The sequence below is a fragment of the Helicoverpa zea genome, chromosome 2 (assembly GCF_022581195.2).
Source record: "Helicoverpa zea isolate HzStark_Cry1AcR chromosome 2, ilHelZeax1.1, whole genome shotgun sequence".
Taxonomy (NCBI): Eukaryota; Metazoa; Arthropoda; class Insecta; order Lepidoptera; family Noctuidae; genus Helicoverpa; species Helicoverpa zea.
The window spans coordinates 1,621,507-1,647,538 of record NC_061453.1 but is presented as its reverse complement, the minus strand read 5'-3'; the positions used below and the strand labels follow the sequence as shown (position 1 = coordinate 1,647,538).

The 26,032-nt window shown below is 35.4% G+C and overlaps 2 protein-coding genes and 1 long non-coding RNA gene across 5 annotated transcripts; all 3 read left to right on the top strand.

The window, feature by feature from the left end:
• Positions 1 to 518: 518 nt before the first annotated feature.
• On the top strand, positions 519 to 5,894 carry LOC124636806 (multifunctional protein ADE2). Its single transcript, XM_047172968.1, has 8 exons — positions 519 to 728; positions 1,780 to 1,983; positions 3,441 to 3,698; positions 4,052 to 4,177; positions 4,318 to 4,403; positions 4,617 to 4,785; positions 5,153 to 5,370; positions 5,497 to 5,894. The coding sequence occupies exons 1-8, from the start codon at positions 710 to 712 to the stop codon at positions 5,689 to 5,691; spliced, it is 1,275 nt and encodes a 424-aa protein (XP_047028924.1). The 5' UTR covers positions 519 to 709; the 3' UTR covers positions 5,692 to 5,894.
• Positions 5,895 to 6,329: 435 nt separating this feature from the next.
• Positions 6,330 to 25,488, top strand: LOC124637418 (uridine-cytidine kinase). Of its 3 annotated transcripts, XR_006985240.1 has the most exons (9): positions 6,354 to 6,561; positions 13,030 to 13,289; positions 13,680 to 13,822; positions 14,456 to 14,553; positions 15,081 to 15,129; positions 20,823 to 20,979; positions 21,353 to 23,707; positions 24,382 to 24,578; positions 24,808 to 25,488. XR_006985240.1 is itself a non-coding variant. In XM_047173902.1 (7 exons), the coding sequence occupies exons 1-6, from the start codon at positions 6,370 to 6,372 to the stop codon at positions 20,966 to 20,968; spliced, it is 888 nt and encodes a 295-aa protein (XP_047029858.1). In that variant the 5' UTR covers positions 6,330 to 6,369; the 3' UTR covers positions 20,969 to 20,979; positions 21,353 to 23,471. The 3 variants fall into 3 exon arrangements, 2 of the variants coding, with proteins under 2 accessions (XP_047029858.1, XP_047029850.1); XM_047173902.1 differs by lacking the exons at positions 24,382 to 24,578; positions 24,808 to 25,488 and having other exon boundaries at positions 6,330 to 6,561; positions 21,353 to 23,471; XM_047173894.1 differs by lacking the exons at positions 20,823 to 20,979; positions 21,353 to 23,707; positions 24,382 to 24,578; positions 24,808 to 25,488 and adding an exon at positions 15,736 to 20,075 and having other exon boundaries at positions 6,331 to 6,561.
• LOC124637433 lies at positions 7,507 to 7,718 on the top strand. Its single transcript, XR_006985241.1, has 2 exons — positions 7,507 to 7,562; positions 7,640 to 7,718. It is a non-coding gene; the product is annotated as an uncharacterized LOC124637433 (long non-coding RNA).
• Positions 25,489 to 26,032: the final 544 nt, after the last annotated feature.

Below are 26,032 nucleotides of genomic sequence, written 5' to 3'. Positions count from 1 at the left end.
CGGTAAACCATCTTGATTCTTGATATTTTATTTTGTTTATTTTGTATGTGTATTACAATGATAAGGAGTTCATTGCTAAGTAATACCACTTCTGGTTAATAGGAAAAAACCCATCCATGGGAAAGCAAAGTAGTCAACAAACTTGGAAAACTCACTGAAATGACTCGGCTTAGTTATTTACAATGTACTTTTACATATTCAAAGATAATCTGCGTCGTCTTGCTAGAAGGTATCGGAGATCTCAGAAAACTGGGTCATTGAAAAAGGTTAAATAGGTACCTGGGCAGTCACTCCATTAGAAACGCTAGTATTTAGCTGCATTGATTGGGAATTTATGACCCGCGAATGATGGTATTTTATTACAGGTCGGGTATAATAACTAATTGCATTTTTATCAACTTCGATTTTCGCGCGTGATACTCGAACATCTCTAACATCTCGAACATCTGTAAGAAAATACATTATAAATACTATTTGATTTGAAAAGTAAAAACCAACGTCTCAATAAATTGCCAATACCAAGACCATGTGATCCTACTATACCGCTTGTTATCAAACCGGCCGGTCGTTCGTATACGTAAAGGAGCACGTGGTGATATTCTCCGCGTCTCCGTTCACAAACTTTATAAAAGGCCCTCGCTGTGCCGTGGAACAAACGCGCGAACCCACTCTTGTTATTTCCACACACAACCACTCCCGCTAAAAGAAAATGGCAGCTCCAAAAGAAGGTAAAGTTTTTATTTATATTTCGAAAGTTTTGTTACTGGCGATATAACGCTGCTAAATTCAGAAGTGCTATAGACAAAGATAGCAAGCATGTAATTTTATTCGTCTGTTTTTTTGTAGTTTGTTCTTTTAATCGCGCTATGGAGATTTGCTTCATTCGGCCTTGATGATGAATTAGTTGAATCTTTTGACTAGTTTTTGTTGATACAAGTTTTTATCTTCTTGTCTAACTTGATAATGGCCTATTTATTCGTATACAATATAAGTATCACGATTTTGTCCTATTTTGAAACATCGAAACGCAAACTACCCTCATACTGAATGTTAATGAGATGCTTATCAAAAACGTAAATAATCGCTGAATTGTATCTATTTGATAATGTTGTGTAAAGAACAAATTTCATGAGCTTTTGTTTAAAATAAATTATTGATAGAGACTGAAGGAGATAGGGCACAAAATAAACTAATTATTATGCTTTATACTACCCACCTACTCGTAAAAAAAATCATAGAGGCCTTCATAAAATTGAAATTCATCGTCTTACTTAATCTTAATTAAATATCGTAGATTTGTCGTTTAGGTGAGTAGGTATATTATAGGTATTTACATTAAAAAATAAACTGAGCATAATCATACTTCACAATTTCTATTGTAAGCAATTAAGTAGTTGGGTAGGTACGTATGCACAATTTTACATACATACCTACATCGAATTAATTAGTTGAAAGAGCTTAGGTTAGTTACCTACTTAATAAATGAGTAAAATCAATGAGAAACAAAATTGTTTACAGGGATGAATTAAACTCTGCCGTCAATTTTCTATCCTCTATCGATCGTTGCAATAGAGTTCTTGAATAATAATATCTATTTGTCACCGAAACAGACACTATCCTAATGCTTACAAATCTAGATAGTCTCATCCTAACACCCAGTATAACACCCTCTATAGTCTCATTCTAAAACTCGTTGTATACCTACCCACGCCCTTGCTCAAAAAAACAAACTCAAAATGGCGCGAAATTCAAACTAATTCCAAATTTAAATCATTCCAGTCGGCGGCTACAAGCTGGGCAAGCTGATCATCGAGGGTAAAACGAAGCAGGTCTTCGATCTCCCGGAACAGCCAGGACACTGCCTCCTGCTGAACAAGGACCGCATCACCGCCGGAGACGGCGTGAAGGCTCATGACTTGGAAGGCAAGGCTGCCATCTCCAACCAGACCAATGCTAAAGTCTTCGAGATTCTTAAAGCTGCTGGTGAGTTGGAAACTCTTTTGAAATTAACCTACTAGGATTAGATTTTCTCTTGTGGTTTTTCTGCGGGCCTCGAATATACCTCTAGAAATCGCCGCAGTATTTTTCACTAGCTGATTCTCCCACTTTGTAAGTTGTGGGCATTTCTTCAGGCTCATGAACCACAAAAATAGAACCTGCTAGGCTAAAATCATACTTTCCAAAACATACTCGATCTATTTGCATGATACTCACACTTAGCTAGGTTGAGATTTGCTATATTTCTTGCATTAGTTGAATATATGAATGAAGCCCACGTAAAAGGAGTGAGCGCTTATGGTGTGAACCGCGATGTAAGGATCAGTGCACCGTGCAATCTATTCCCTGATATCTCTCTCATCATCATCAGAAAAGACCCAAATTACTGACACGTGCCATTCGTGAAAAATGCTGCGCAGCTCATCACTAATTGGCAAATTATTATCAAAACTTCGCCTGTGGTCCGATATTGGAGTCCAAGGGCAATGTATTCGCCCTTCATTCGTTGCTACGTTCAATTTATCTCATTCTATATACAATAGTCTTTTGTTGGTCCTTATCTTCGCGATAAACCATATGGTCAAATGATGTAACATTGGTCGGTTAAGATCGGTGTACCGAAAATAGCTCTTATGGTTGTTGGGACAGATTTTTGTTTTGGATGAGAGTACGTTGACTGTAATTTTAATGATATTATAAAGTGAAGTGACGCTTTCGCTTTTTAAATAAGATATATGTACATGTAGCTATCATACATGTACCTAGCTATCCTGCTAATAAAAGAAGGAACGAGAATGGAAGCAACGATTGAACTTCCCACGATACGTCAAAATATTCTAAAAGCGTTATAAAAAAGATAGTTCAGACCCTCGTCCCAGAAAGAGGTCCTTCATTACCCCCAGCATCATTTATTTACCTCATCCACAAACAACATATAAATTGTAAAACGTTCTTATTATTGTGACCCGGCGACTCCTGCGCAAACAACAAACAGATAATCTGAATGTAACAGTTATGAAACATTGCCTTCGATAAAGGTCATCATCATAATATTTATGGAGTATTATAATTCGTTATCTTTAATGGGCTTGTTTTTTTTTATAATAGAAAACAATTGCTGACGCCATCGGACTGGGGTGGCCATTGATTTGTTATGTAATTTGGATATTTATGACATCATACTGACCTATGATGGATAATTTCACTTTCTGTCTTATTACGACAGCTTACTTAACTATAGCTCAATTCTTTGATTTCAACTTCCATCACCGATTCTAATGGGTTTCTTTATTTGATGTTCGATCATGAGATACCTGATGATATGAAACCATATTAGCAAATCACTTTTGGCTCATCAAACCATTCCAGAAATGTATATAAAATCTAGAATTAAAAAATCAATTTACATATCTAACTAATCTTTCCCATCTTTCAATTTCCAGGTATCAACACCGCATTTGTCAAAATCGCGTCGCCAACGGCGTTCGTGTCCAAAAAATGCGACATGATCCCCATAGAGTGGGTGACCAGACGCCTGGCCACCGGATCGTTCCTCAAGAGGAACCCTGGAGTGCCTGAAGGCTTCAGGTTCACTCCTCCGAAGCAGGAGACCTTCTTCAAGGATGATGCTAACCACGACCCTCAGTGGTCTGAGGAACAGATTGTTTCTGCTAACTTTAAGATCAATGGACTTACTATTGGTAAATTCATTAGGTTATTAATAGATATAAGGATTTAAGGACACAGTATAATGTTGCCTATTGCCGTCCATTGCTGAACGACCCTCTGACAGTCAGCTGATATGAAAACGAAAAATCTGATGATATAATGTTTCGCTTTTTCCTAACAGATCCTTAAGACACTTAAGGCATATTATATATTATATGCAAAATTTCACACCTACCAAAACCTACCACTTTACTATTCCACATAAGAATATCTATCAATACGGTACTAATATACACGTAAATACCAAAAAATGCCTCTAGAGTAGTTCACTTAACTTCTTTTGCTTACAAATCACGGTTGTAAATGATCCTTCTTTCCCCATCAGGTCAGGATGAGGTAGACTACATGAGGAGGGCCACTATCCTGGTGTTCGAGATCTTGGAGAAGGCGTGGGCTCTCCGCGACTGCGCGCTCATTGACATGAAGATTGAATTCGGTGTTGACCCTGAAGGTAAGACAATTGAATGAAGTTGTCTTTGCTGTACAAAAGTCGCAATTTTTCATTTTCTGCATGTTTTTAGTCTGTCTCCCCTTTAACTTTGAAATAGCTCTTGTTCAATTGTATTAATTGTACGTAAAATCATTTATCAGGTAACATCCTTTTGGCTGACGTCATTGACTCCGACTCCTGGAGGCTGTGGCCCTCTGGAGACAAGAGGCTCATGGTGGACAAACAGGTAAGATCAACTCCTAACTTTTATCACACCTTCTGCAAAAACACTTTTAATTAAATTATAAACATTGACTTCTTGGTTTAGAAGTACCTTATAACATAAGCCATGGCTACCTATGGCCAGAACCTCGGAAGATGTCAACAAATCCTTTTAAAGCATACAAACAACATCTTTAACCACCGAGACCTCAAACTGTAATCCATAATCTATCTCCAGGTATATAGGAACCTGACCACAGTGACAGCAGCTGACCTGGACACGGTGAAGCGCAATTTCGCCTGGGTGAAGGACCAGCTCGACCACTTGAAGCCGACTGTACACCACAAGGTGGTGGTCTTCATGGGCTCCCCAGCTGATCAGGAGCATTGCCAGAAGATCGCTAAAGGTAAGTTTTTAGGGGGTTTTGTGAAGTTTTGGACTAGGGTCGTGAACTTTTATTTGCTTGGTTCGTTATATTGGATTTGATGGTATGATCGATAGTTTATCGAATTTTGTCAGCTTTGCAAGATAGCAAAAAATAATATGTACTTCGCAATTTTAAATTCAGCAACACAAGTTTGGAAACTTACCAATTCCTATACGATCTCAGGGACTTCATCCAATCACCTAACTAGACTTCTAATATTTTCAACTTCATATTTCTATAGATGTTTTGAAAGCCGCTAGGGTCCAAAAACGGGGCAAAGGCATAACACAATACCCTTAAACCTCCCTAAACCAAGATCACCTTACTAACAACCTCTTACCTACAGCGGCCCGCGAGCTTGGCCTCGACGTAGACCTCCGCGTGACATCAGCACACAAGGCCACAGAGGAAACTCTGCGCATCATGCAGCAGTACGAGGATACTCATGGAGCTCTCGTCTTCATCGCTGTCGCTGGCCGCTCCAACGGGCTGGGCCCCGTACTGTCAGGCAATACCTCGTACCCTGTGATCAACTGCCCCCCTCCTTCTGATAAAATGGTCCAGGTAACTATTAATCCTCTTGTGTTATGACTGTGATTTTCTTAAGTCATCTTTTGAAAATACCTTCATTTTAGCAAATGGTATATCTTCTTTTGTTTGCTAACATGATTAATTTCTGTAATCTTCCAGGATATCTGGTCGTCACTCTCCGTGCCATCCGGCCTTGGTTGCGCCACCGTGATCTACCCCGACAGCGCCGCCCTCATGGCTGCACAAATCATCGGCCTCCAAGACTACCTCGTGTGGGCTCGCCTTAGGGTCAAGCAACTGCACATGGCCGCCGCTCTCAGACAAGCCGACAAGAAGCTCAGAAACCAAGTCTAAATACTACTTTATAATCTGTTAAACTCGAATACTAGTTTTTGTTATTTTTCGTGCAGTATTTTGGAATGAAGTTCATTTATTTGTCAGAGGTTGCGCTGTTTTGTATACGATGTTGGTGTGTAAGATAAATGCTGCCGTTACATTCCGTATATTTTTGTTTTGTATATTCTTAATGTTGTAATCAATAAAAAATATTTTTGAAAGTTTATTTCTTATTTTAAACCTGATATAGTTATAAGTTTACTTGATAGTTACAAGAATCGCCTCTTCCTAGCTCCTCCTTTCTCCTCCTTTAGACATAGGTGTAGGAATAGCATCATAAACATTTGAATAAATATCTCAAGATATAAATTAATCTTCACTGCCGTATCTATCGTGTTCACTTCTGCTAGGCTATTTTCTATGCTTACCAACCAAGAATTCTAGAATGAAAAATGCGATAGATCTATTGACATTAAATATTCGGAGTATGGAGTTGGTAGTCAACTTTAAATGCGGACGAGGGAAGTAGTTTACAGAACTATATCGTTACTATTTAAATAATTCAGTATGTAATCTTAGCGATATCTTATCATTCAGAAGTTTTTATTCAAACACATTTGAAGGTTCTAATCGCAAATAAAGTTCAGCAACAACACTGACTGCCACTTTTTTTGACCTTGGCAATACTGCACTCAAATGTCAATGTCAGGTTTACTGCAGAAGTGTCGTGTGAGTGCGTATTGTGGTGTTTTAAAGTTAAGAAATTCTCTGAGGCCGATACACACGTACAAAATGGCTGATAAATCTACGGACTATTCAACGGCCAATGGTTTTGAGAGTAAAACTCCTTTCCTGATCGGCGTGGCTGGTGGCACAGCCAGCGGCAAGGTGAGCCTAACCTAATGTTTTGGTATACTATTATCGATTTTCTCATTTGAAGTGTTACTTACGTAACGAAGAATTTCCCTGCGCAGTTTTCTATGCACTATTTTGATATTGACGTAGTTTTGCAAAGGTCAGAGGCTGTTGAGGTTCACTACGTTGTATGCATAACCTCCTTGGACCAACCTCATTGTTGCGGATGACGAAAAATTCACTATATACCATTGATAATGTAAACATATTTGTTACAAGAATCATTTGAAATGTTTATCTGTCCACTGAGTTACGGTTACTCTGAACATTCATGTTGTATAACAATAGGTAAAAGTAAATCTCTAATCAATAGAAACAAATGTTATGCTTGAAATTAAATGGTAATTTAATGTGTAATTGAGTCCTTGGTAGTCAAACATAGTTCCTATTGTTGCAAACAAAGTTATAATATAAATATTCTTGAATATGAAATAAATTACATCAGCCAAACACATGCTCTGTTAATCTTACTGCCACACTCAGAATGGATACTTAAGTTAGTCCTAATGAGTCCTTAACTAATTATCATTAAATCTGTTAATGAACGATACATCCCAGAGACGAAATTTAAGGGTTCATTAGTTAATGACAGCTTTAAGTATCCGTAGGGCAGAGTATCGTCAAATTGTCTTTGATAATGCTTATCGATAAACGAAAGGTGTAGCCGCACCTTAAAATGTGAAATTATTAAGTAGCAAAAACTGTTATTTAAATACATTAAAACCTTGTATATCAACAATAGAAATAAGAATTTGTTAATTTCGGGATCGTTTTTACGTAAAAACACCTATTTTCATGTAAATGATATAAAGTAGGTACATGGAAACTTTTTTCTGGTATCACTGTCAATATTGTACTGTCAGTGTCAAGGTTACGTTTAAAATTCTTGTTCCGTTAACCGTCAGGAAAGAAAAGTGTGTGGAAAAGTGTGATAAGCTCTGAAATAAATAGCTTTATCTTAACATATTATCATGGTAAGTTTCGTTTCTATGTACATTAGCAGCTGCACATATGTATTTGAAGAATTTAACTTGTGCTTGTTTCATTTTAGGAGTCTTCTGGAACAAGAGCCCCACACAAACGTGTGGCTAATTTCACGGCAGACGAAAAAGCTTTGTTAGCACAATTAGTTAAAAAGAGACCAATCGTGGAATCTTAAATAACAGATGGCAAGTCAGTCGCCAAGAAACAAGCAGCATGGGATAGTATAACACAGGAGTTCAATCAGGAATCAATCACCAACTTCCAGACTACGGGCTGCTTTGTGAAAGTTTAAGAAAACCCAAAAAGCGATTTCGGCCCGACCCGGGAATCGAACCCGAGACCTCGAGCACAGCAGCCGCGCTTGCGACCACTAGATCAACGAGGAAGTCAAATAAACTTTGTACTACATAATTGGCCTCTTGTTCAACAATTAAAAAAGTATTCCTCTTATTTTATGGATTTTTATTTATTAAAAATTATATTATGAGAAAAATCTATCAACTATACAAGCTGTTGATTTGTATCCGTGCCATATTCAAGGAGGTAATTATGCTAATGATTCTCGACCCAAATCAATAAAAAAATTGGTACGTAATTTTTTTTCTTTAATTTTTTTTCGGAATTCCGTAGATGTCATCTAGCCTTATTTAAACTTGGCGCGTATGTTACTGGCCTTAAAACCGTGCTGCACCCTCACACAAGCGCAAACACAAAGCATACGCAACGATCACTCATAAATTTCATTCATAAAATTGGATTACTTCGGAAATACCACAACATTACAATGACAAAAAAAACAGTGCATATTAGTTATTTCCCATCAACTGTCATTCCAATCGATTATTTACGTATTGTATGTCCTCCTCCTGAACTATGGCACAAATGCAAATCAACACCTTGTAGATTGTCGCACCAAAAATCCATTGCTGTTGGTTGTGCTTTCACGCCTTTCACTCAGGACAACATCATCATTCTCAATATGAGGAGATTCCCAGTTCTTTGGAACCAAATCATCAACCTGTAAAGAAATATTATGCAGTGTCGCACAAGCACATATAACAGCCACAACTGTATCCATCTTAAAGCCCATGCCAAGTTGGAGACAAGGAAACCTTCTTTTCCAAATGCCAAAGCATCTTTCCACAGTATTCCACATTATATTTTATTTGGCTTCTGTTGTAGTTTTCTTGTGCAGTTGAATTTGGTGATAAAAACGGTGTCAGTAGCACATTGCTAACTGCATACCCGCTGTCCCCTAAAATTATCCCTTTTAACACACCAGTATTCAGTCTTTGTTTACTTGCACTGCTGTTATAAATAAAACTATCATGGGTACTGCCAGGCCACCGGGCTACTAGATCATAAAATTCCAAGTTTGTCCCAGTGACTGCTTGAACATTGATAGAAAAATACCCTTTTATATTCCTATAGACTTCTAATGTTACTCCTCCTGGGCTTCTTATTTGGCCCCACTACTCTAAACCTTCTGGTATAGTCTACAAAATCAATAAAGTCAAGCAAATCACTCATCTTTACTTTATTGTTCAAACACTTCTATTTTTGAGACTTTTTAAAATATTTTATTTACTTTTATAACCTTAAACATAAATGTCAAAATCAATCATTAGAAAGTTAAGTAAAGGTTTTGCCGTACTTAACTTTAATTGTCATTAAGGGATGGTAACGGATCATTAATTGTCTCTGAGAGTGAGCTTTTTTAAATCTATACTAAGGAGCCACTTAAGTAACCATTAAATGACTCTGAGTGTGGCAGTTAATAAATTATCTTTTCATTTAATTTATTTTTGCTTATTTCAAAAATATTATTTCAACAGCTGGGATAGAAAATAATTAGTTTTTTTACTTGTTTAGGGCTTCGAACATGGGCATAGCTAGCTTTGGGCTCAGAGCCCCACTCTGACAGCAGTCAACCTATCCCCCGATTTTTTGTATCTTGAGCCGTTAATCTCAAACTTGTTAATCTCTTAATTTGAGAGGTTTATATTTTCAGGTACAGAAAATAAACAATCACACACAGGACAGATTTTATGGTTTTATTTATGAATACTCGGTGAAAGAATACAAGCATACTTTATAACTAGCACTCATTTCTTTATTATTTAGCAAAAAGCTAAAAGTTACAGATTTTAATTTAATGAGATTTTTGTGACTGCATTCTCTTTACTGATTTCAGAATTTTTGGTACAGTACTACTCAAAGCTAAATGCATGTCGGCAGTTGTTTAGATAAACAAATGCAAAGAAAGATAAAGTCACCCATGCAGTTCCCAGAAACGCGAGCGAAGCGAGCGCAAAATTTTTATCGGACTTAAACCAAATATCACGTAAAATGTAGCCTAAATGTACTTAACTTTTTATTTGTTGACAAATGCAAAGATAAGGGCATATAGTTTCTGAATACGCGAGCGGAGCGATCGTGAAATTTTTATTGAACTTAAACCAAATGTTACGTAAAATTTAGCCCAAACCTACTTAAATATTTGTTTCTTGACAAATACAAAAACAATAGTTCCTGAATACGCGAGCGAAGCGAGCGCGAAATTTTAATTATTTTTTAAGACTCAAAACCAAAAACTACGTAAAATGTCGCCCAAATATACATTTTCATGAATGGGGGTCGAAAACCCCCTCGCTCGCATAGATAAGTCGATAAAAATAACGTTAGATAACGTATAGCAAAGTCGCGCAGCTAAGCTGCGCGGACCACTTGGAATGCCTCCAGGGACCACCAGTGGTCCTCACCCATTTTGTTTTGATCGCGCTCTTTTCAAAGTCGACAATTTTTTTTGTGCAATAAATTACGTATAGTATGATTGTTGATGATGTATTGTTGATGTATAGTTAGAGTTAGAAAAAAAAACATTGTTTAATCAGACACCTTATAGGTCAGAGCCAGGGCTCAGGGTGGGGCAAGTGCCCCAGCTTGCCCCAGTGTGGCTACGCCCATGGCTTCGAATATTATATTTGATTATAATTTATTTAAAATGGAAATGTTAATTACACTATGACTAAATAACCATTTTACATAGACAATCATATATGTATCATGATTATAGGAGACCACTCCATGTTAAGTGGGGTGACCAATATCAGTATTATCTATCTATGCATATTTGCAAGTGGTTTTGCAAATGATTGTGAATTAATGGAGAGCCACTTATAAATATTTACAGACCATTGTTACACAGATTGAAGATAGTGAGAAAGGACATAGACTACTTTTTAATTGGTTGCGGTTCTCCTGTTACAGGGGGAAACCACAGGGCACAGCTAATAATTTGTGGATTGAGGAACATATGATAATGCATAGGCCTGCAATGATGAGCAGAAAGGAAAACGACTCACTCAATTTTTTTATTTTTTTTGTCTCCTGTAATTTTGTTTTTTTTTTGTAGATATTGGTTATTCACTTCCTTTTTGTCATATTGAGAATGTTTTTGAAAGTACAGGGAACTTAACAGTGGCGAGGCGTCCTTATAAGCCGATTCCCATCGGCTTCCCTTTCGAATTTCAAGAAAGAAGCATAGGTATAAGTTATAATATAGGTATAGGTATAATTAATATAATCATTTAAACCACACAATTTAAATATGTAGGTATAACAAAACGCCTACCACCGTAAAAAAAATTGTCTATAAATTACTTGAAACATTTTGCTCCTACTAAATAAGCCGCGGCTTCCTCCTCCATACAAAACTACGCTTGCGTGACGTCATCCACGCCGCGCCGCGCGATGTTCGCAAAATAAGGGCGAGCGGTAAGCCGGCTCACGGAGCGGCTTCCACCAATCAAAACTCGCGAGTGAACGAGAAAGAACGCGTCAAGAGTAGAGTAGCTATATCTGTCTACGCGCGAGTGACAGCGCTTTCTCAAATATTATGTAAACAAACAAATCAGACAAATTCACTCTCATTGTTCTTATTTTGTTTTAGATAATACCATTAACAATTTGTTCTTTGTATTACTTAATTGAATTTATTAGTGTGTCATTTGGAAATAACATAGTTCGTGTGCGTTTTAGTTACATTATGTCAACATAGACGGCGTTGTGCATTTTTATGCAAATCCTGAATCGCGGTGTTAAGATTCTCCGCGATTTAATGACCCTAGTTGGGAATTTATTTATTTTTATGAATTCACCAAGTATATAATTTTGATTATTTTTCCGACCCAAATATCGACCAATAGAATTGCACCATTCGACGTCACGTGGTACAACCTACATGGTATTATACTGAAAATTTTTTGAATATTTTCTCTGGTCGTTGCTACGTCAAACTGACAGGTTGTGGCCGACATTTGGGACGGAAAAATAATCTCCCGAATACCACACGAGCTTCATAATTATCTGGCATTTCCCTCAAGGTTCCCTGCAAACAAATAAAGTCGTCAAGTTTTTCAGGAAAAATCACTCGCGCTTCGCGCTCGTTATTTTTTAACCTGAAAAACTTGACTCCTTCATTTGTTTGCAACGAACCTATCGGAAAATACCCGATAATTTTGAAGCTCTTGTGGTATTATAAGTGACAATTTTGATTAAATAGTTGGCAGTATCATTACTCCCTACTAATTCCCGCGATCGCACTGTGTGACCTGGTACTCAGTACAAGTACAGTACTACAGTGTGTGTACCTAGGGAAAATAGAGATATCTACGTTGAAATGATGTATTTTGATACGTAGACAGTTGGCATCAGGTTTCTTTTTAATGTACCTATAGCATTTATCGCATTAGACTGTTTTCCGATCCGACAGATTGTTTACTTTAGGAAGGAACTTATTTTTCAAGGTTAAGTTTTGAGAATAAAAACGTGTTATAAAACTCGGGCACGCCGCTCGGGTGAATTACCTACCAATATTACGTCTATATTAAAATTACTAACGTCCTGACGAATAAATACCTACGATAAATATCAATGGCTATATAACAGGCCGTTGTAAATTAAATACTTAAAATGTATTGTTTCTAGTGCCAAGTTTTCGCAGATTCTAGTAGTTAATATACCTAACTAAAGATAATAAAGTTTTATAGATATTAATAATCTGCCGAATTCCTCGAGAAAACATGTTCAAACTATCAGTCTCTCAGTCAGTGCTAAAAGGTGGACTGAGAAATTACCTCCATTACCTCTCCCCCCCCATCCCTGAGTACTCCCCCCCCCCAGTATTTTTTTTGCTGCGGCTTCCCTATTTCATTAAACCACCCTTCGCCACTGGGGAACTACCTTATGATTTTGGTGATATTACATAGGAGTTTGCAAAGTTCTATTTGAAGTAAATACATTTTACTTTGAGTCTCTGCACTCTCTGCCACTGTAGATCTTAAACACATTGCCAATCCTGTGTATACCTTAGGAGTGTCACAAAAAATTTGCCAATATTTGCTATAAACTATTTCCTCCACTTTAGCAATCACAACATCTCAAATTATCCCTCAGTCAACAGTATGCCAGCGTATCATGGAGAAGCTTGGCCAGCAGCACAAAGAGCAGACAGAACGCCGCGTCGTTTGCATCAGCCAGGACTCCTTCTACCGCACCCTCACTCCCTCGGAGAGGCTCCGGGCTGAACGGGGACAGTTCAACTTTGATCATCCCGATGCTTTTGATGATAAGAAGCTGCTGGCTATTCTGAAGGATATACTGGCCGGCAAGAAGGTTGAGGTTCCGGAGTATGATTATATCACAAACTCTATTAGGTAAGTTCTGATCTGTAAAAGTAAAATCTGTGTTTTGTGAGCACTTTTCTAAAATCTCGTCATCAAGTTATGACATATGGAAATCGGATAGGGGATTAGTGTGAGAAAATATCCATGGGTGTTTTTAGAAGAGATATTCAAAGTAGATCTCTTAAATTTTTGTCTTTCAAAGTTGCTAATAATAATGCAAAATTCAAATAGATCTCGTTCTTTTCAGCTTTGTTTTTCTGATATTATGGAATCTCGTTATACACGACACGACATATTATACTTGTTGCGGAACATGACGAGGTTTTTAATTGCGATGAAAACATATAAAAGCGGAATGCACCATTACAAACCCTTATATACCTCAGAAAATCATTATCCTAATAAGCACATATTCGGCAGCCCACATCGCTCGCACACCATCTACCCAGCAGACGTAGTGCTGATCGAAGGCATCCTCGTGTTCTACTTCCCTGAGGTCCGTGAGCTCTTCCACATGAAGCTCTTCGTTGATACTGACTCCGACACCAGGCTGGCTAGGAGAGGTATGACTGCTGTGTTATTTTTCGATTAAATATTTTTCACGGGACTTGAAAAATTTACTTTATGGGCCTGGGAAGAATTTGTGTTGTGTTGATGAAATTGACAAGTGAAAAATTTCAGGTTAGTGATACGGATTTAATTTACACAGAAAGATATCTGCCTTTTTTCATTATCAGCATTTTGTTATTGTCCTCCAGTAAAGATCAGGTCTCTCATACAAAAAGGATTAAACATGACGCTTGCTCCTGATTTACAATTTCAGACTTAAAGTCCAGGTTCCCCGGAAATTTAAACATTGAACAACCCTTTACGAGATTTAAACATTGAAACCGGGATCTCATGCACGGACTATACTCATTCATCCTTGTTCTTGACATTTGATTCCCACATCTTCTATATATATAAAAGAAAGTCGTGTTAGTAACTCCACTTATAACTCAAGAACAGCTGAACCGATTTAGCTGAAAATTGGCAGGGAGGTAGTTTAGAGCCAGGAGAAGGACATAGGAGTTTTTGTCACCATCCGGCTACGGGAAGCATGACGCGGGTGAAACCGCGGGCGGAAAGCTAGTTTTAAATAAACATTAGATGAACTATGTCCTTTGATAAGAATTAAGTAGCGTATGTAATTCCAGTGCCCCGCGACATAATGGAGCGCGGTCGTGATCTGGAGCAGGTGCTCAACCAGTACATGAACTTCGTCAAGCCTGCCTTCGAGGAGTTCTGCTTGCCGGTCAGTTTATTTATTAACCAATCTTGTAGCTTATCTTTAGTTTCCGAATTTAAAAATAGCAGGGACTCACAGGATTTGAAGAACCTAAAATCATTATCACCTATGTTTGGGCCAGAATTCCAGTCTCACTGGTTACACCTTTTTAGATAGTGCAATTGCCTATCTGACTGACTGTATCTAAGTGACCGTTTGTGAAATATGTCCCGATATTATTTATTTATCTGACTTCCACAACCCAGTAACCTGGCCTTGGAAACATGATATCCAAGGTATCTAAACTCTGACAAATTTCAAATTCCAAAAACTCTCTCAACTCATTGTATTCTCAAACATACATAGATGCACCAACTGAGTTAAATATTTGAACCAAAACCATAACTAGCCACAGTTACAGTCTGTCATCTTATGTTATTGAAAACTGTGATCACTAAACATTTGACCTGTGTTATTAAAACATCATCTCAAATACCCGTCTAGTATCTTTGTATTCTAAATATAATATCAAATACATGTTTTGATATTTGCAGACCAAGAAGTTTGCTGACGTGATCATTCCCAGGGGCGCTGATAATCTGGGTGAGTTATTTCTTCCATTTATTACTTTAGTTTTAATTAATTATATATTTATCGTATGTCAATGTAATAGGAACTATAGGAAATATTTTAGGCCAGTAGTATTAAAATATGATTTTACGGTACTGTAAAATAAGTAAGTAGGTACTTTTATTGTCTTTCGTGTATTTTTAGTTTTATGTAGATGATTTTTTAATAGCCACGTGATATGAGTAAAAATCACGCTATACGTCGTTTTTAATAAGGCGACTACAGAACAAAATGTCATTTGATTTTTATATCAATTAATTAGAACGAGTTTCAATACATCGGATATTACATACCTATTTCAAATGCCTCATTTCATTGATTAGAAACGTTTCTTCGCTTTATCTTACCTTTACCACACTACATTGCAAAAAACTTTTTCTAAGTGTTATTTAAACTCCAAGGTAAGTGACACAAGGTCATAGCCACTGCAACGAGGTCGTATACTTCCACATTCTGTATTCGAACTTTGAAAAAAAAAAAAAAAGAAACGCAAAACAGTTTGCAGCGGCTATGCTCTTATGTAGCTGCAAAAGTCGACCGTATTGCCCCGCGTTTAAAGTCCGTTTTGCATTGTTGCAGTGGCTATTGACTTAATCGTGCACCATATTTGGGATATCATGTATAAGAAGAGGGCGTCGCCTCCGAAGGTCGTGAATGGATGCAATGGACACCAGGAGGTGGATGAGACCAATGGCAGGCGGATGTCTGGCAGTTCCGAAGACACTCTCAGCCGATAGTGCTAGGAGCTCACGGTTTGTGACTTTGTTAAGTACTCGTTCGTTTGACTAGAGGCTGAATACTGAAATGACAATCGATTTTAAGGACTGCTCAAACATCATTCTATGTCCGTCACACTTAGGTGAATTCCTATGACAGATCTACTTTTTAGAAGAACTTAATATTAAGTAACGTTTCAGTTCTGGTGGTCGCCATTTTGAAGTGAATTATTGAAGTTGAAAAATTGAGTGACATTTTAGTATTCAGCTATTCAATATAAAGTTTGTTTTTCTCTGAATTGCTGTGCCCTAGTTGGTTGAGTATTACATATAAAAGTTTCTTTTTTATTCAGGAATAGATGAAATAGATACTCTACCAAGTTATTGACTAGAGAAAAAACATTAATTTCCCGTTTGCTTAGTAATAATAATTCGTGATTTGAATATCTATGTAACGAGTACTTAGATATAACAAAGTGACAGCCGAGCTCCGGCCTCCGAGCGTATGTCCCAGTAGCTAACACAACTTGTGTTGTAAACTTGTAACCGATTCTATTGATTGTAGCTCACGAGATATCTTCATTAACTATACGTAATAATAAAACTTTATTTAATTCCACATTAATCAAATTCACACAATTAAATTATTTTTGGCATGATTCCAATTGCTTAACCAATTCTTACGAATGATAAACTTCAGAACTAAATATGTAGGTAATGTAGGTAAATATTTATACACATTCAAAATATGCCAAAGTAGCTTTTACTTTTTAAAATAATGTATTTCTCGTTTCTCTGAAATTTTGTTTGATTTTTATGCCATATACGTTCCTAACGTGACTAAAACTATGATTTGGTTTACAAAATTTTATGTTCAAAACGTCATTATAAAGCTATTGCCCTGTCATTTAAATATTAATGAAATAAGAATGCGAAAGATGGTCACAATAATTTCAGTTTTTTTTAAGTTTTTTTTTTTAAGATATCTCGTGTGCTGCAATCAAGGTATTTCTCCAATATCCATATGTGTAAGTAATGTTATAGTTAAGGTCCATTATTGTTTATTATAAGGCTGAAGCTTTTCAAAGCATATAGTTTAAGTATATTCGTACAGCATGTTAACAATATGTCATTCTTTATGGAGATATAGAAATGTTTTATTTTTGAAGTTCTGTTCGTAATTCTAAAGTTCTATACTCCGAATACCTAAAGAGATGGTTTGGGATTGTCGAATAAGCCACGTAAACCTTACTTATGTTGTCTCCTAATGTCTCGAAGACTACTGAACATTGTTGTTTTCAGTTATAGTAGGAGTAATCGTGTATTTAGCTGACTTACATTGACTTATTTAGATAGTCGTCCTAAAACAAAACAAATGTTTTCGAATGACCAATTATCTTGCACAAAATATTATTATATCTCCATAGAAATATTTTTAATAGTTGTCCAGAACGCTACACAGGGTTACAAATGTATACTTTGTAACAATTGCCCCAACATTGGTCGCCAATATATCATACAAATTGTTAGTTATACCAATATTTGTTATTTGGACAAACATTTGTACCATTTCCTTTATGAACTTTTTGTTTATTGGGAATTTAAATGTATTGGTAGACTTAATTTTGACGTATAATAATTTAAGTTTTTTTTTTGTGATAAGGTAAATATGTACTAAATTATGTAAGGGTTAAAATGGTATATTAAGATTGTGATCAGTATTTAAAAATACGCCATCAAAATCTAATTCGTTATGTTCTTGGTCGAATTTACAATTAATGCATTTTTTTTAACTGCCCGTTATGAAATAGAACCGAATATGTATATTTCGAATATTTTGGTACTTTAGCCTTTTTGCTCGAACCGTAACCCAAAGGCTTTTAAGCATGAACACAATACATAGACATAATAGTGGAAATAGATATAAGTTTTAGTTTTTTTAGCTAATTTCTAGATTACTGAAGTGTTTATTCTATTCTCTTATTAATACTACGTATTTTAGCGCACAATGTTATTATATACACGGAACCTTATATTATTATTTTATGTAATATAATTAATTATTAGTTTACCTTTGTATCGCGTGTTTTATACTGAAAGACTTCTTTCCAATAAAATGTCTCAATTATTATTATATATATTTTGCTCCGTGCAGTAATTTGCGTTAAAAATTGTTATAAATGTTTAGATTAAGACAACAGATACCGATGCCTTTCACAAATGTTGAACACCAATAGCTTTTAAAATAGAATCTATTTTTCCATTGACGAAAGAAATATATTATAGAAATGTGCTGTTTTTGTTGTAGACACAAGTTAAGAACTATAATTACTTCATACCACTGAAAAGTTGTAATACAACCTTTTTGGTTCTTATCCTGACTTTACACATGTAAGTTGCTTTCGAAAATAAATTACGTAACTTCCGTCAGTTTTTAGAAGTTCTAAGAAAGAAGTTCATGTGTAAAGGCGACCTTATGCAGCTTTTCGACCATAGTAAAAATATAGTTTGCCGTAGTCCCTCGCAAACCTGTAGGTAATATTTTACAGACTGATACAAAATATTAGAAAAGACTCGCATCACTATGTATCACGTAGAAACTTATAGAATTTACATTGCATTAAAGATTAGATACTTACATCCAAATATTATCATCTTACACCATCTGTTTCTGCATTTGTTTATTTAAAAAAAAAACTATTTGTCTCAATATTTTATCATATATTTCAACATTTTTCAAATAATATTATAAAATAACTTGTCCCAGTGAGGTCCGATTCTTCAATCAGTGGATAACTTTTATCTCCAAAATATTTTTGACGTTTTGACAGCTTTTGTATAGAAGATATGTCAAACCGATACATTTGTATGTTCCTCAGATAGAAGTTAACTGATGATTGAAAACTCGTCAAATAGTGTTTCATGAGCATTAAAAAAAATATCAGTAAATTAGCAGCAATAGAAAGTAACTAAAGTATAAATACATATATAAATGTTTATTAGTATATAATATAATAGGTACCAAATATCGAGTAAAATTAGAAACAGACGGTGTGGCCAATTCCAATGATTTAATGTGATATAATAAAAACGTAGTGGAAAACGTAAAAAAAAGCGTAAAATTGTATGTAATATTGGACTAAACGCGTATTTTTAAAGCTTTATAATTTGATAGGTGAATCTTAACGAAAAATGTGTCCCTATTTTGAAGAACCGATTTTACAGGACATAACTGACCAGTGGCGCCATCTAGTAGCCACTTTGTTAAGCTGCAAGAAATACGCGTTTAGTCCAAAATATCTTAGTAATAAAATTAACACCTAGTAAAATGTTATAAATTGTATTGTTTTGACTTAATTTCGTTTGTGATTTATTATTGACTGAAAGTTTTTTTTTTATTGTTTTTGAATTCATAAAGTGACTAATATCAAGGGAGAATTATCAGATGTTTTAATAATTGTCACTATAACAAAATATTTTACTGTTTTTATATTTAATACCTGATCATTTTTTTTATGACGTAGGAATGAAATTCATTTTCTTATATAAGGCAGATGCAACATTTAGTTTTTAAACTTAAAGGTATATTCTTTACCTACTTGATTATGTTGCTAATGCTAATGCAATGCCTAATTGCTAATGTAAGCACATAGAGCTTCAGCATTTTACGTAGCATTTATATACAATGATCTACACATATGTCCCAATCTATATACCTTTTTGTCTTGTCCTTCATATTTTAATGTAACTAAAATTGTTTTGTGTAAAACAGCCTCCTTGCTATCGCTTTGAGTATTCCATTTTTTTTAATGTTGGCGCGCAATTATGCGTTATTAATTTTATTCTTGTAATACGTTATTACCATGTTTGTATACCTAATTAATGATTTTAATTTGCAATTAATTCGATGACCCTGGAAGGTTTTTTTAAAAGTGGGATATGATAAATATACCCTTGTTTCTTCTAGAGCCCTTTGTGTACCAGGGCCACGGTAACCTTCTTGGTAAATACCTTGATATCTGATATGAACGTATTATTTGGCTGTTTTATACATAACAAAAATGCATATTATCTACAATTACGTATTCTGCACAAAAATGTGTCTGTATAATGTTTATTGCTATCATATTGTATAATTTCCAACAATGTATAATTGACACCATTTATGTATATTTTAATGGAATAAAGTGTTTGCAAACTTGACGTTGCGTTTCTTTTGACATAATCATTCTTCAAAAAACCTTTTTAAATTGTGCCTATTCTTAGATTTTGAAATATTTTTACACAAGTACCTAGTTAATGTTCCTATAACACAGACACTCGTACACCAAGCTACTGCAATCTGTCACACTAAAAAATTTTCAACTTAAACCAAGTGTAAGGTTCAGTGTTGACTGACAAAATACAGATATAGAGAAGCTATATGTAGGTACTAGCGTCTGTATAAAGGTTTACTCTTGTATATAAATATATTTCTTGTAATGTTTTATCTTCTTGGTATTGTTTGCAAGCTCACGCGGCGTCCACACCTGGTACACTATAGTCTGTAGAATTATTTTAAGCTATTGTATTTATAGGTTTTCGCTCATTACGGCCAGGATCTTTTTCTATTAGTCTAGTTATAGAATATAAAAGACATAGGTACATTTAAGGATGTATAGCTAGATTTCTTATCATCAAGGAGTAGAAGGGGATCAGTTTTTCATTTACTGTGATTTAGGTTCACAATTCCTTAGTTCGATTCATTTGAAATTCCTTGCTCCTTGTAAGTGGAACATTACTAGCCATTGTACAGAAAAAAATAATTCAGAAGGCGATTTAAATACCATTTAGACTAACCGACATCCTCATTGTTTCATACTTTACCCAATAGACTCACAACGCTACGATTCACATACATACCAAACCATATCTCTAACAAAATAAATAAAATACCTGTTTCCGTTCCAGTGGCAATTGATCTAATCGTGCAGCACATATCGGACTACCTGAAGCGCAGCCCGGTGGATAAGAACATCGCTTTGGAGCTCGGTCTGTCCTCGTCCTCAGTGCCCGGGAGTCCGCAGCGCGCGGGGAAGGGGGGGAGGCCGCATTAAATGTTTTTTAGGTAAGGAATTGAAAGCTATATGTTTGTTGGTGGGTGTGTAATACATAAATACACCTAATATGGACAGGCGTTGTGCATTAGTGGGCATTTTTTCAGATTAGGTTGACAATTTCGGAATTTGACAAAAAACACTCCTTTTATTATGGGTTTTTGCTGGCTGATTAAATAATTATGGAAGAAAAACATTCAGCAAATATCTACTCGTTACTAAAATTGTATAGAAGGAATGAACTAGCTATCCTTAGACGGGTCTGACAGGAAAACTCCATCTTGAAAATTATAGGACTAAAGTTAGATGATATTATGATATGATCTATGTCTTGAACACTCAAAAATGATTAATTTAGCTAACAAATAATTTCCTAAATTCCAGGTTAGATACTTGAGCGATATTGATCAGCAATAATCGGAGGCGTACGACCATCGCATCTCCCCTGGCGGGTTTCTTCACGCGTTAGCTTCTCAGTGTGGCGGGAAAATGGGTGACGTTTTACCCAAAGAATCTTTCACTTTTTATCTCCAAATATTTTGACGTTTAACGTCATATTTAAGGTTAGGGTCGTGCAACACTGGCTTGTTAATCACAGGACTTGAATAAAAACTAATTATGAAAATTATAATCGGGAGTGATAAAATGGAGGCAGAGAGATTATTTAGCTACAAAATAAACGTACAGACTGTGAGATTAAGGCAAATTTGCGTCCTGTGATTAATTTGTCCATGAGTTCATTGACCGAGTTTGTAATGTCACCGACCTATAGTGTTGGCATCGCTTGGAGCTGTGCTCACTCCCAAAGGGACAGTGGTCGTGAACGTACACTTTGTTCGAAACGTTTTGAAAAGTAGATAAGCTTAAATTAGATATTTACACTAAATTAAATGGGCTCGTGACTAGACCGGACCTATAGTGGTGTGCCTTGGTAAAAAAGGTGAATGTTGAAATTGATATAAATTATTAAAAACACGTAGGTATAGTTGACTTTTAATATCTCATTACCGTTGCAAATTAGAAGTTTTGTCAATTCTCTTCGCGAAATCTAGTAATTGCGTAAAGCACAAAATATTTTTTACCATGTTCCGCCTGTTTCAAAGAGTAAAGTTCCCGCCATTTTATCGCTGCGCCATATTGAAAAAAAATATTGCACTCTATAGATTATTGTAATGTAAGTAAATAATTTTCTAAACGGAATTTTGAATTAATCTCCTAAGAGAACTACATATCTAGAGATAAAAACTATATAGAACTCATCTAGTTAGTTACTAGTCAATCAATTTGTTTCTAAAATAAATATAATATGCTCAACGGCATTAGTACTTATTCGGTCTGTTATAAATTTTGATGTGTTATTTTCGTCATTCTATTGAATTGTTATAAGGACAAATTATTGTAATATTTACGTAGCCTACCATAAGAATTGAAAAGCATTGTTTTCAAAAATCTTGATGAAAGAAAATTTTTGGTAGAGCACTAAAAATATTTGCTTACCACGGCTTTTGTCGGCTAACTGACCTTATTTTTTAAATGAAGCTATAAGTGACTAGGATCTATCGAGTTTACCTTAGCTTCCGAAGATTCTGAACAGAGTAACTAGTCAGATGTTAAATGTAAAAAATGATCGAGGCTGTTAAAAATTTGATTGTCGTATTATATCGCGATATTCGCTATTATGTTGTTGATTTTATTTATTTATAGTTTGTAGTTAGAGTAAGGCGTAGCTTGTAGCTCGAGGCTATATTCCTCATTGTATTGTACAAGTGATCGCTTCGGGTAGGTGTCGCGGGAAGGCCTGCAAGACTGTTTGGAAGGCGTTCTAGCCAGTAATGAAGCTTTTATTAGATGTACGTCTATGTGCTTCCAGTGGAATTAAATTATGCCCGATATAGCAGGCTGGTCGCGGCTTATATACTTTTTTCGGCAATATTAGCAAGAAAATATTGTGTACCAAGTACACAATCTAAATAAAAAATCAGTTTTTTTTTTTTTCACTGTCAATAAATGTATCTATGGTTCGCCTGGTGTTGCCAGGATTTGCACAGCACTTTCAGTGAAATGTAGAAGAAATAATTACGATTGTATTAATTAAAATCTTTATAATATCAATGGATAAATGACACCACCCCATGAAGACAAGGTTTAAGATAATTTCAATACACCTAGCGTTTCTCTCTTACGTAAGATTTAAGAAGCAGGTTAGCAATATGAACACATTAACAGATAAAATAGATTTAGACTTGAAATAGTTCGTGTACTTACAATAGAGCCTATTTATTTTTCTTATCTGTCTTACAAGATAAACATTTAGAACTTTTTCGTATACAAGTTTTTTCTTATTTTGTAAAACAAGTAAGAAAAAGTCTATTGATTATTATTTTTGTTTGTTACCATTTTATTGTGAAAATTAATTAGATATTGTTACGTGTATTCGTTTTGAAATAATCGCAGATTAAAGTTCATATATTTTAAACCTATTTACTCATTTATTTAAGTATTTGAAAATATAAAAAGACAAGTGAAGAGAGATTCTATTTTGAAAATCTGCTATCATTTCAAAATATACCAATTTGTTTGTTTCTTATTTATTTGATTGAATTTAGCTTTTGCCGTTAAGATGTTGGAGTGTATTTGTCGCCTATTAATATCGTACCAAAGAAATTGTTTACATGTTAGTTGTGTGATTGTTTTATATTTATTGCTGAAAATTAGAAATTATTTAACTTTATGTATGACATATGGTGCTCCCACATTGCCGTTATAAAATGTTTGTAAACATTTTATAACACCAAAACATTTACTAACAAATGTTAACAATTGTTGCACTTTGTTAGAAACTGTTACATGTTATAAGTGCTCCTACATTGATGGAAAATGTTTAAACATTTTATAACATCTAGTATTGGCTCGCAGTTTGGTTTCGCCTTCTGAGGGCCGAGGACGTCTACACGGAAATGGAAGAAGATTTGCTCATTGGAATAGCTTTTATTTTTTGTTTAAAAAAGAAGAAAAAGCGCTCTTATTGGATGCGTTAAACGCTAAAAGCTAGAGGAAAATATAGTGCCACAGACTATCTCAAGGATTTGGGTATTGACGGTTGCTTAAAAGATTTTATAAGAATGAACAGTTCCGAATTTGAATATCTACAAAATTTGATTGGGGCAAAAATAGGCAAACGAGACACTACATTTAGAAAATCTTTAAGTGTGACGGAAAGACTTGCGGTAACGTTAAGATTTTTGGCAACTCTAACCCCCACCGCACCGCACCGCCTATCTCGCCATCACCCTTATAAAATGTTTACTAACATTACTAAACATTTTCTAACATGAAAATTTATTTGTGATTAAATGTTTGCTAACAAATGTTTACTATATTAAACATTTTCTAACGGCAATGTGGGAGCACCAATACGTAACTGTTGAACTGCTGGTCATTTACAGATTGATGAAAATTGAGAATTATTTCGTTAATTTAAATGTAATGTACATAGACTAGCAGGTCAACCTACCCCAATCTGTCAAATTTTGCTAATTGAACATTAACCTTCCACTATTGTGATAAGGTTGAAAATCTATTGAAGAAATTTGGCAGATTGAGGCTGGTTATAGTTCGGCCATTCAGAGAATGCGTTCCTGACACGTCGCGATTGAACTGACGACGTAACTTTGCAATGGCGTTGCAGTTACGATAAAAATATTTTTGCTGGTTGTTTACCGTTTTAACAATTGAGGAGCATTAAAACAACATTATTATATCAATAATCAATGAATGTAGTTACGTCGTCAGTTCAATCGCGACGTGTCAGGAACGCATTCTCTGAATGGCCGAACTATAATGTACTGTCTGTACTAGGTAAGCCTTAAGTTGTTATAATTCAAGCGTGTCTATCAATTTTGTGTGTCTTACCATAGCAATAAACTTGCCTTATTTATTGTATTCTTATTAGTTACCAACTTGAAAATATTCGTTATCCACTAAGTGAAGTACCACTATAGTCATTTTACGGCCTCTATTTGCATGAAAAATATATTGTCTATCATCAGTTGTAATAGTGCAGTTCTCACTAAATAACTCTGCCGTTCCGAAGTTAATGAACACAACAGTTCTGCGCTTGCGCAAGAGTCGGATCCATGACTTTTAAATCATCTGTTCAGGCTTTTCCCGACCAAGTCGGGGTCGGCTTCCATTCTAACCGGATTAAGCAGAGTGCCGGGCAATCCAATACTGGTTGTCGGACTGACTGGCTTTTCACTATCCGTAACAACAGCAATCGCTGACTTTTAGATGGGTTAAAAGTTATTTGAGAGAACTATATCCTATTCTACATTAAACATTGAATGAAATTTGTACCCATATTGTTTCTAGCCAGCAGTAAAGACATTTCGCTTCATCGCTAACGCTAGATATTACTGTAAATAAACGCATATTCCGTTCTACATTCTAACATTTTGTATTCCGACGCAATAGTTCGTGGTTTACACAAATATTGTACAAAATATATTATTTTTCAAATATTTTTTTGTTTCAATTTCCTTGTTTTGGAGATTTAGAATACTCTATATTGGTCCCCAAGTGCTAAGAAATTTACTGGCAATAACTTACCTATGACCGTTTTGAAAATTCATTAGCGAAAATCAACCTCAAGATTTGGACGGTCGAAGGAATTCAGGTAATCTATACTTATAATAAATCTGTAGAGAGGTCAATTCTGTACATTTTTTTTTTAGTTTCCATTCTTATATTCAATTATCTATAATTTAATTTTACGGCTAATTAGTTACTAATAAATATATATACAACATACAACTAACTTATTACCTAATATATACACTTACTATAAATAAAAATATTTAAAAAATTGCATCAAAAAACTCCTCCTCATCGCTGCCCACCGGGAGTGTACCCAAGAGGCTGGCAGCATTGCCACGTTGGATGGCAATGCTTACTTTTTGGCCAAAATAAAAACCAGCCCTTGGGTCACCTGAAGTGTCAGCAAGTCGCTTAGCGATATCCTTATATAGGAGATGAGCACTTGGACCCCACGGCCCGAGGGTTTCA

Bases quoted from the DNA above. Each gene is read 5' to 3' on its own strand.
- LOC124636806 (XM_047172968.1), top strand. The intron at 3,699-4,051 runs GTAAATTCATTA...TTTCCCCATCAG, and splicing joins GATCAATGGACTTACTATTG to GTCAGGATGAGGTAGACTAC. The intron at 4,178-4,317 runs GTAAGACAATTG...ATCATTTATCAG, and splicing joins ATTCGGTGTTGACCCTGAAG to GTAACATCCTTTTGGCTGAC.
- LOC124637418 (XM_047173894.1), top strand. From the start codon at position 6,370: ATGTCAATGTCAGGTTTACTGCAGAAGTGTCGTGTGAGTGCGTATTGT. The intron at 13,290-13,679 runs GTAAGTTCTGAT...CATATTCGGCAG, and splicing joins TATATCACAAACTCTATTAG to CCCACATCGCTCGCACACCA. The intron at 15,130-15,735 runs GTGAGTTATTTC...GCATTGTTGCAG, and splicing joins CAGGGGCGCTGATAATCTGG to TGGCTATTGACTTAATCGTG.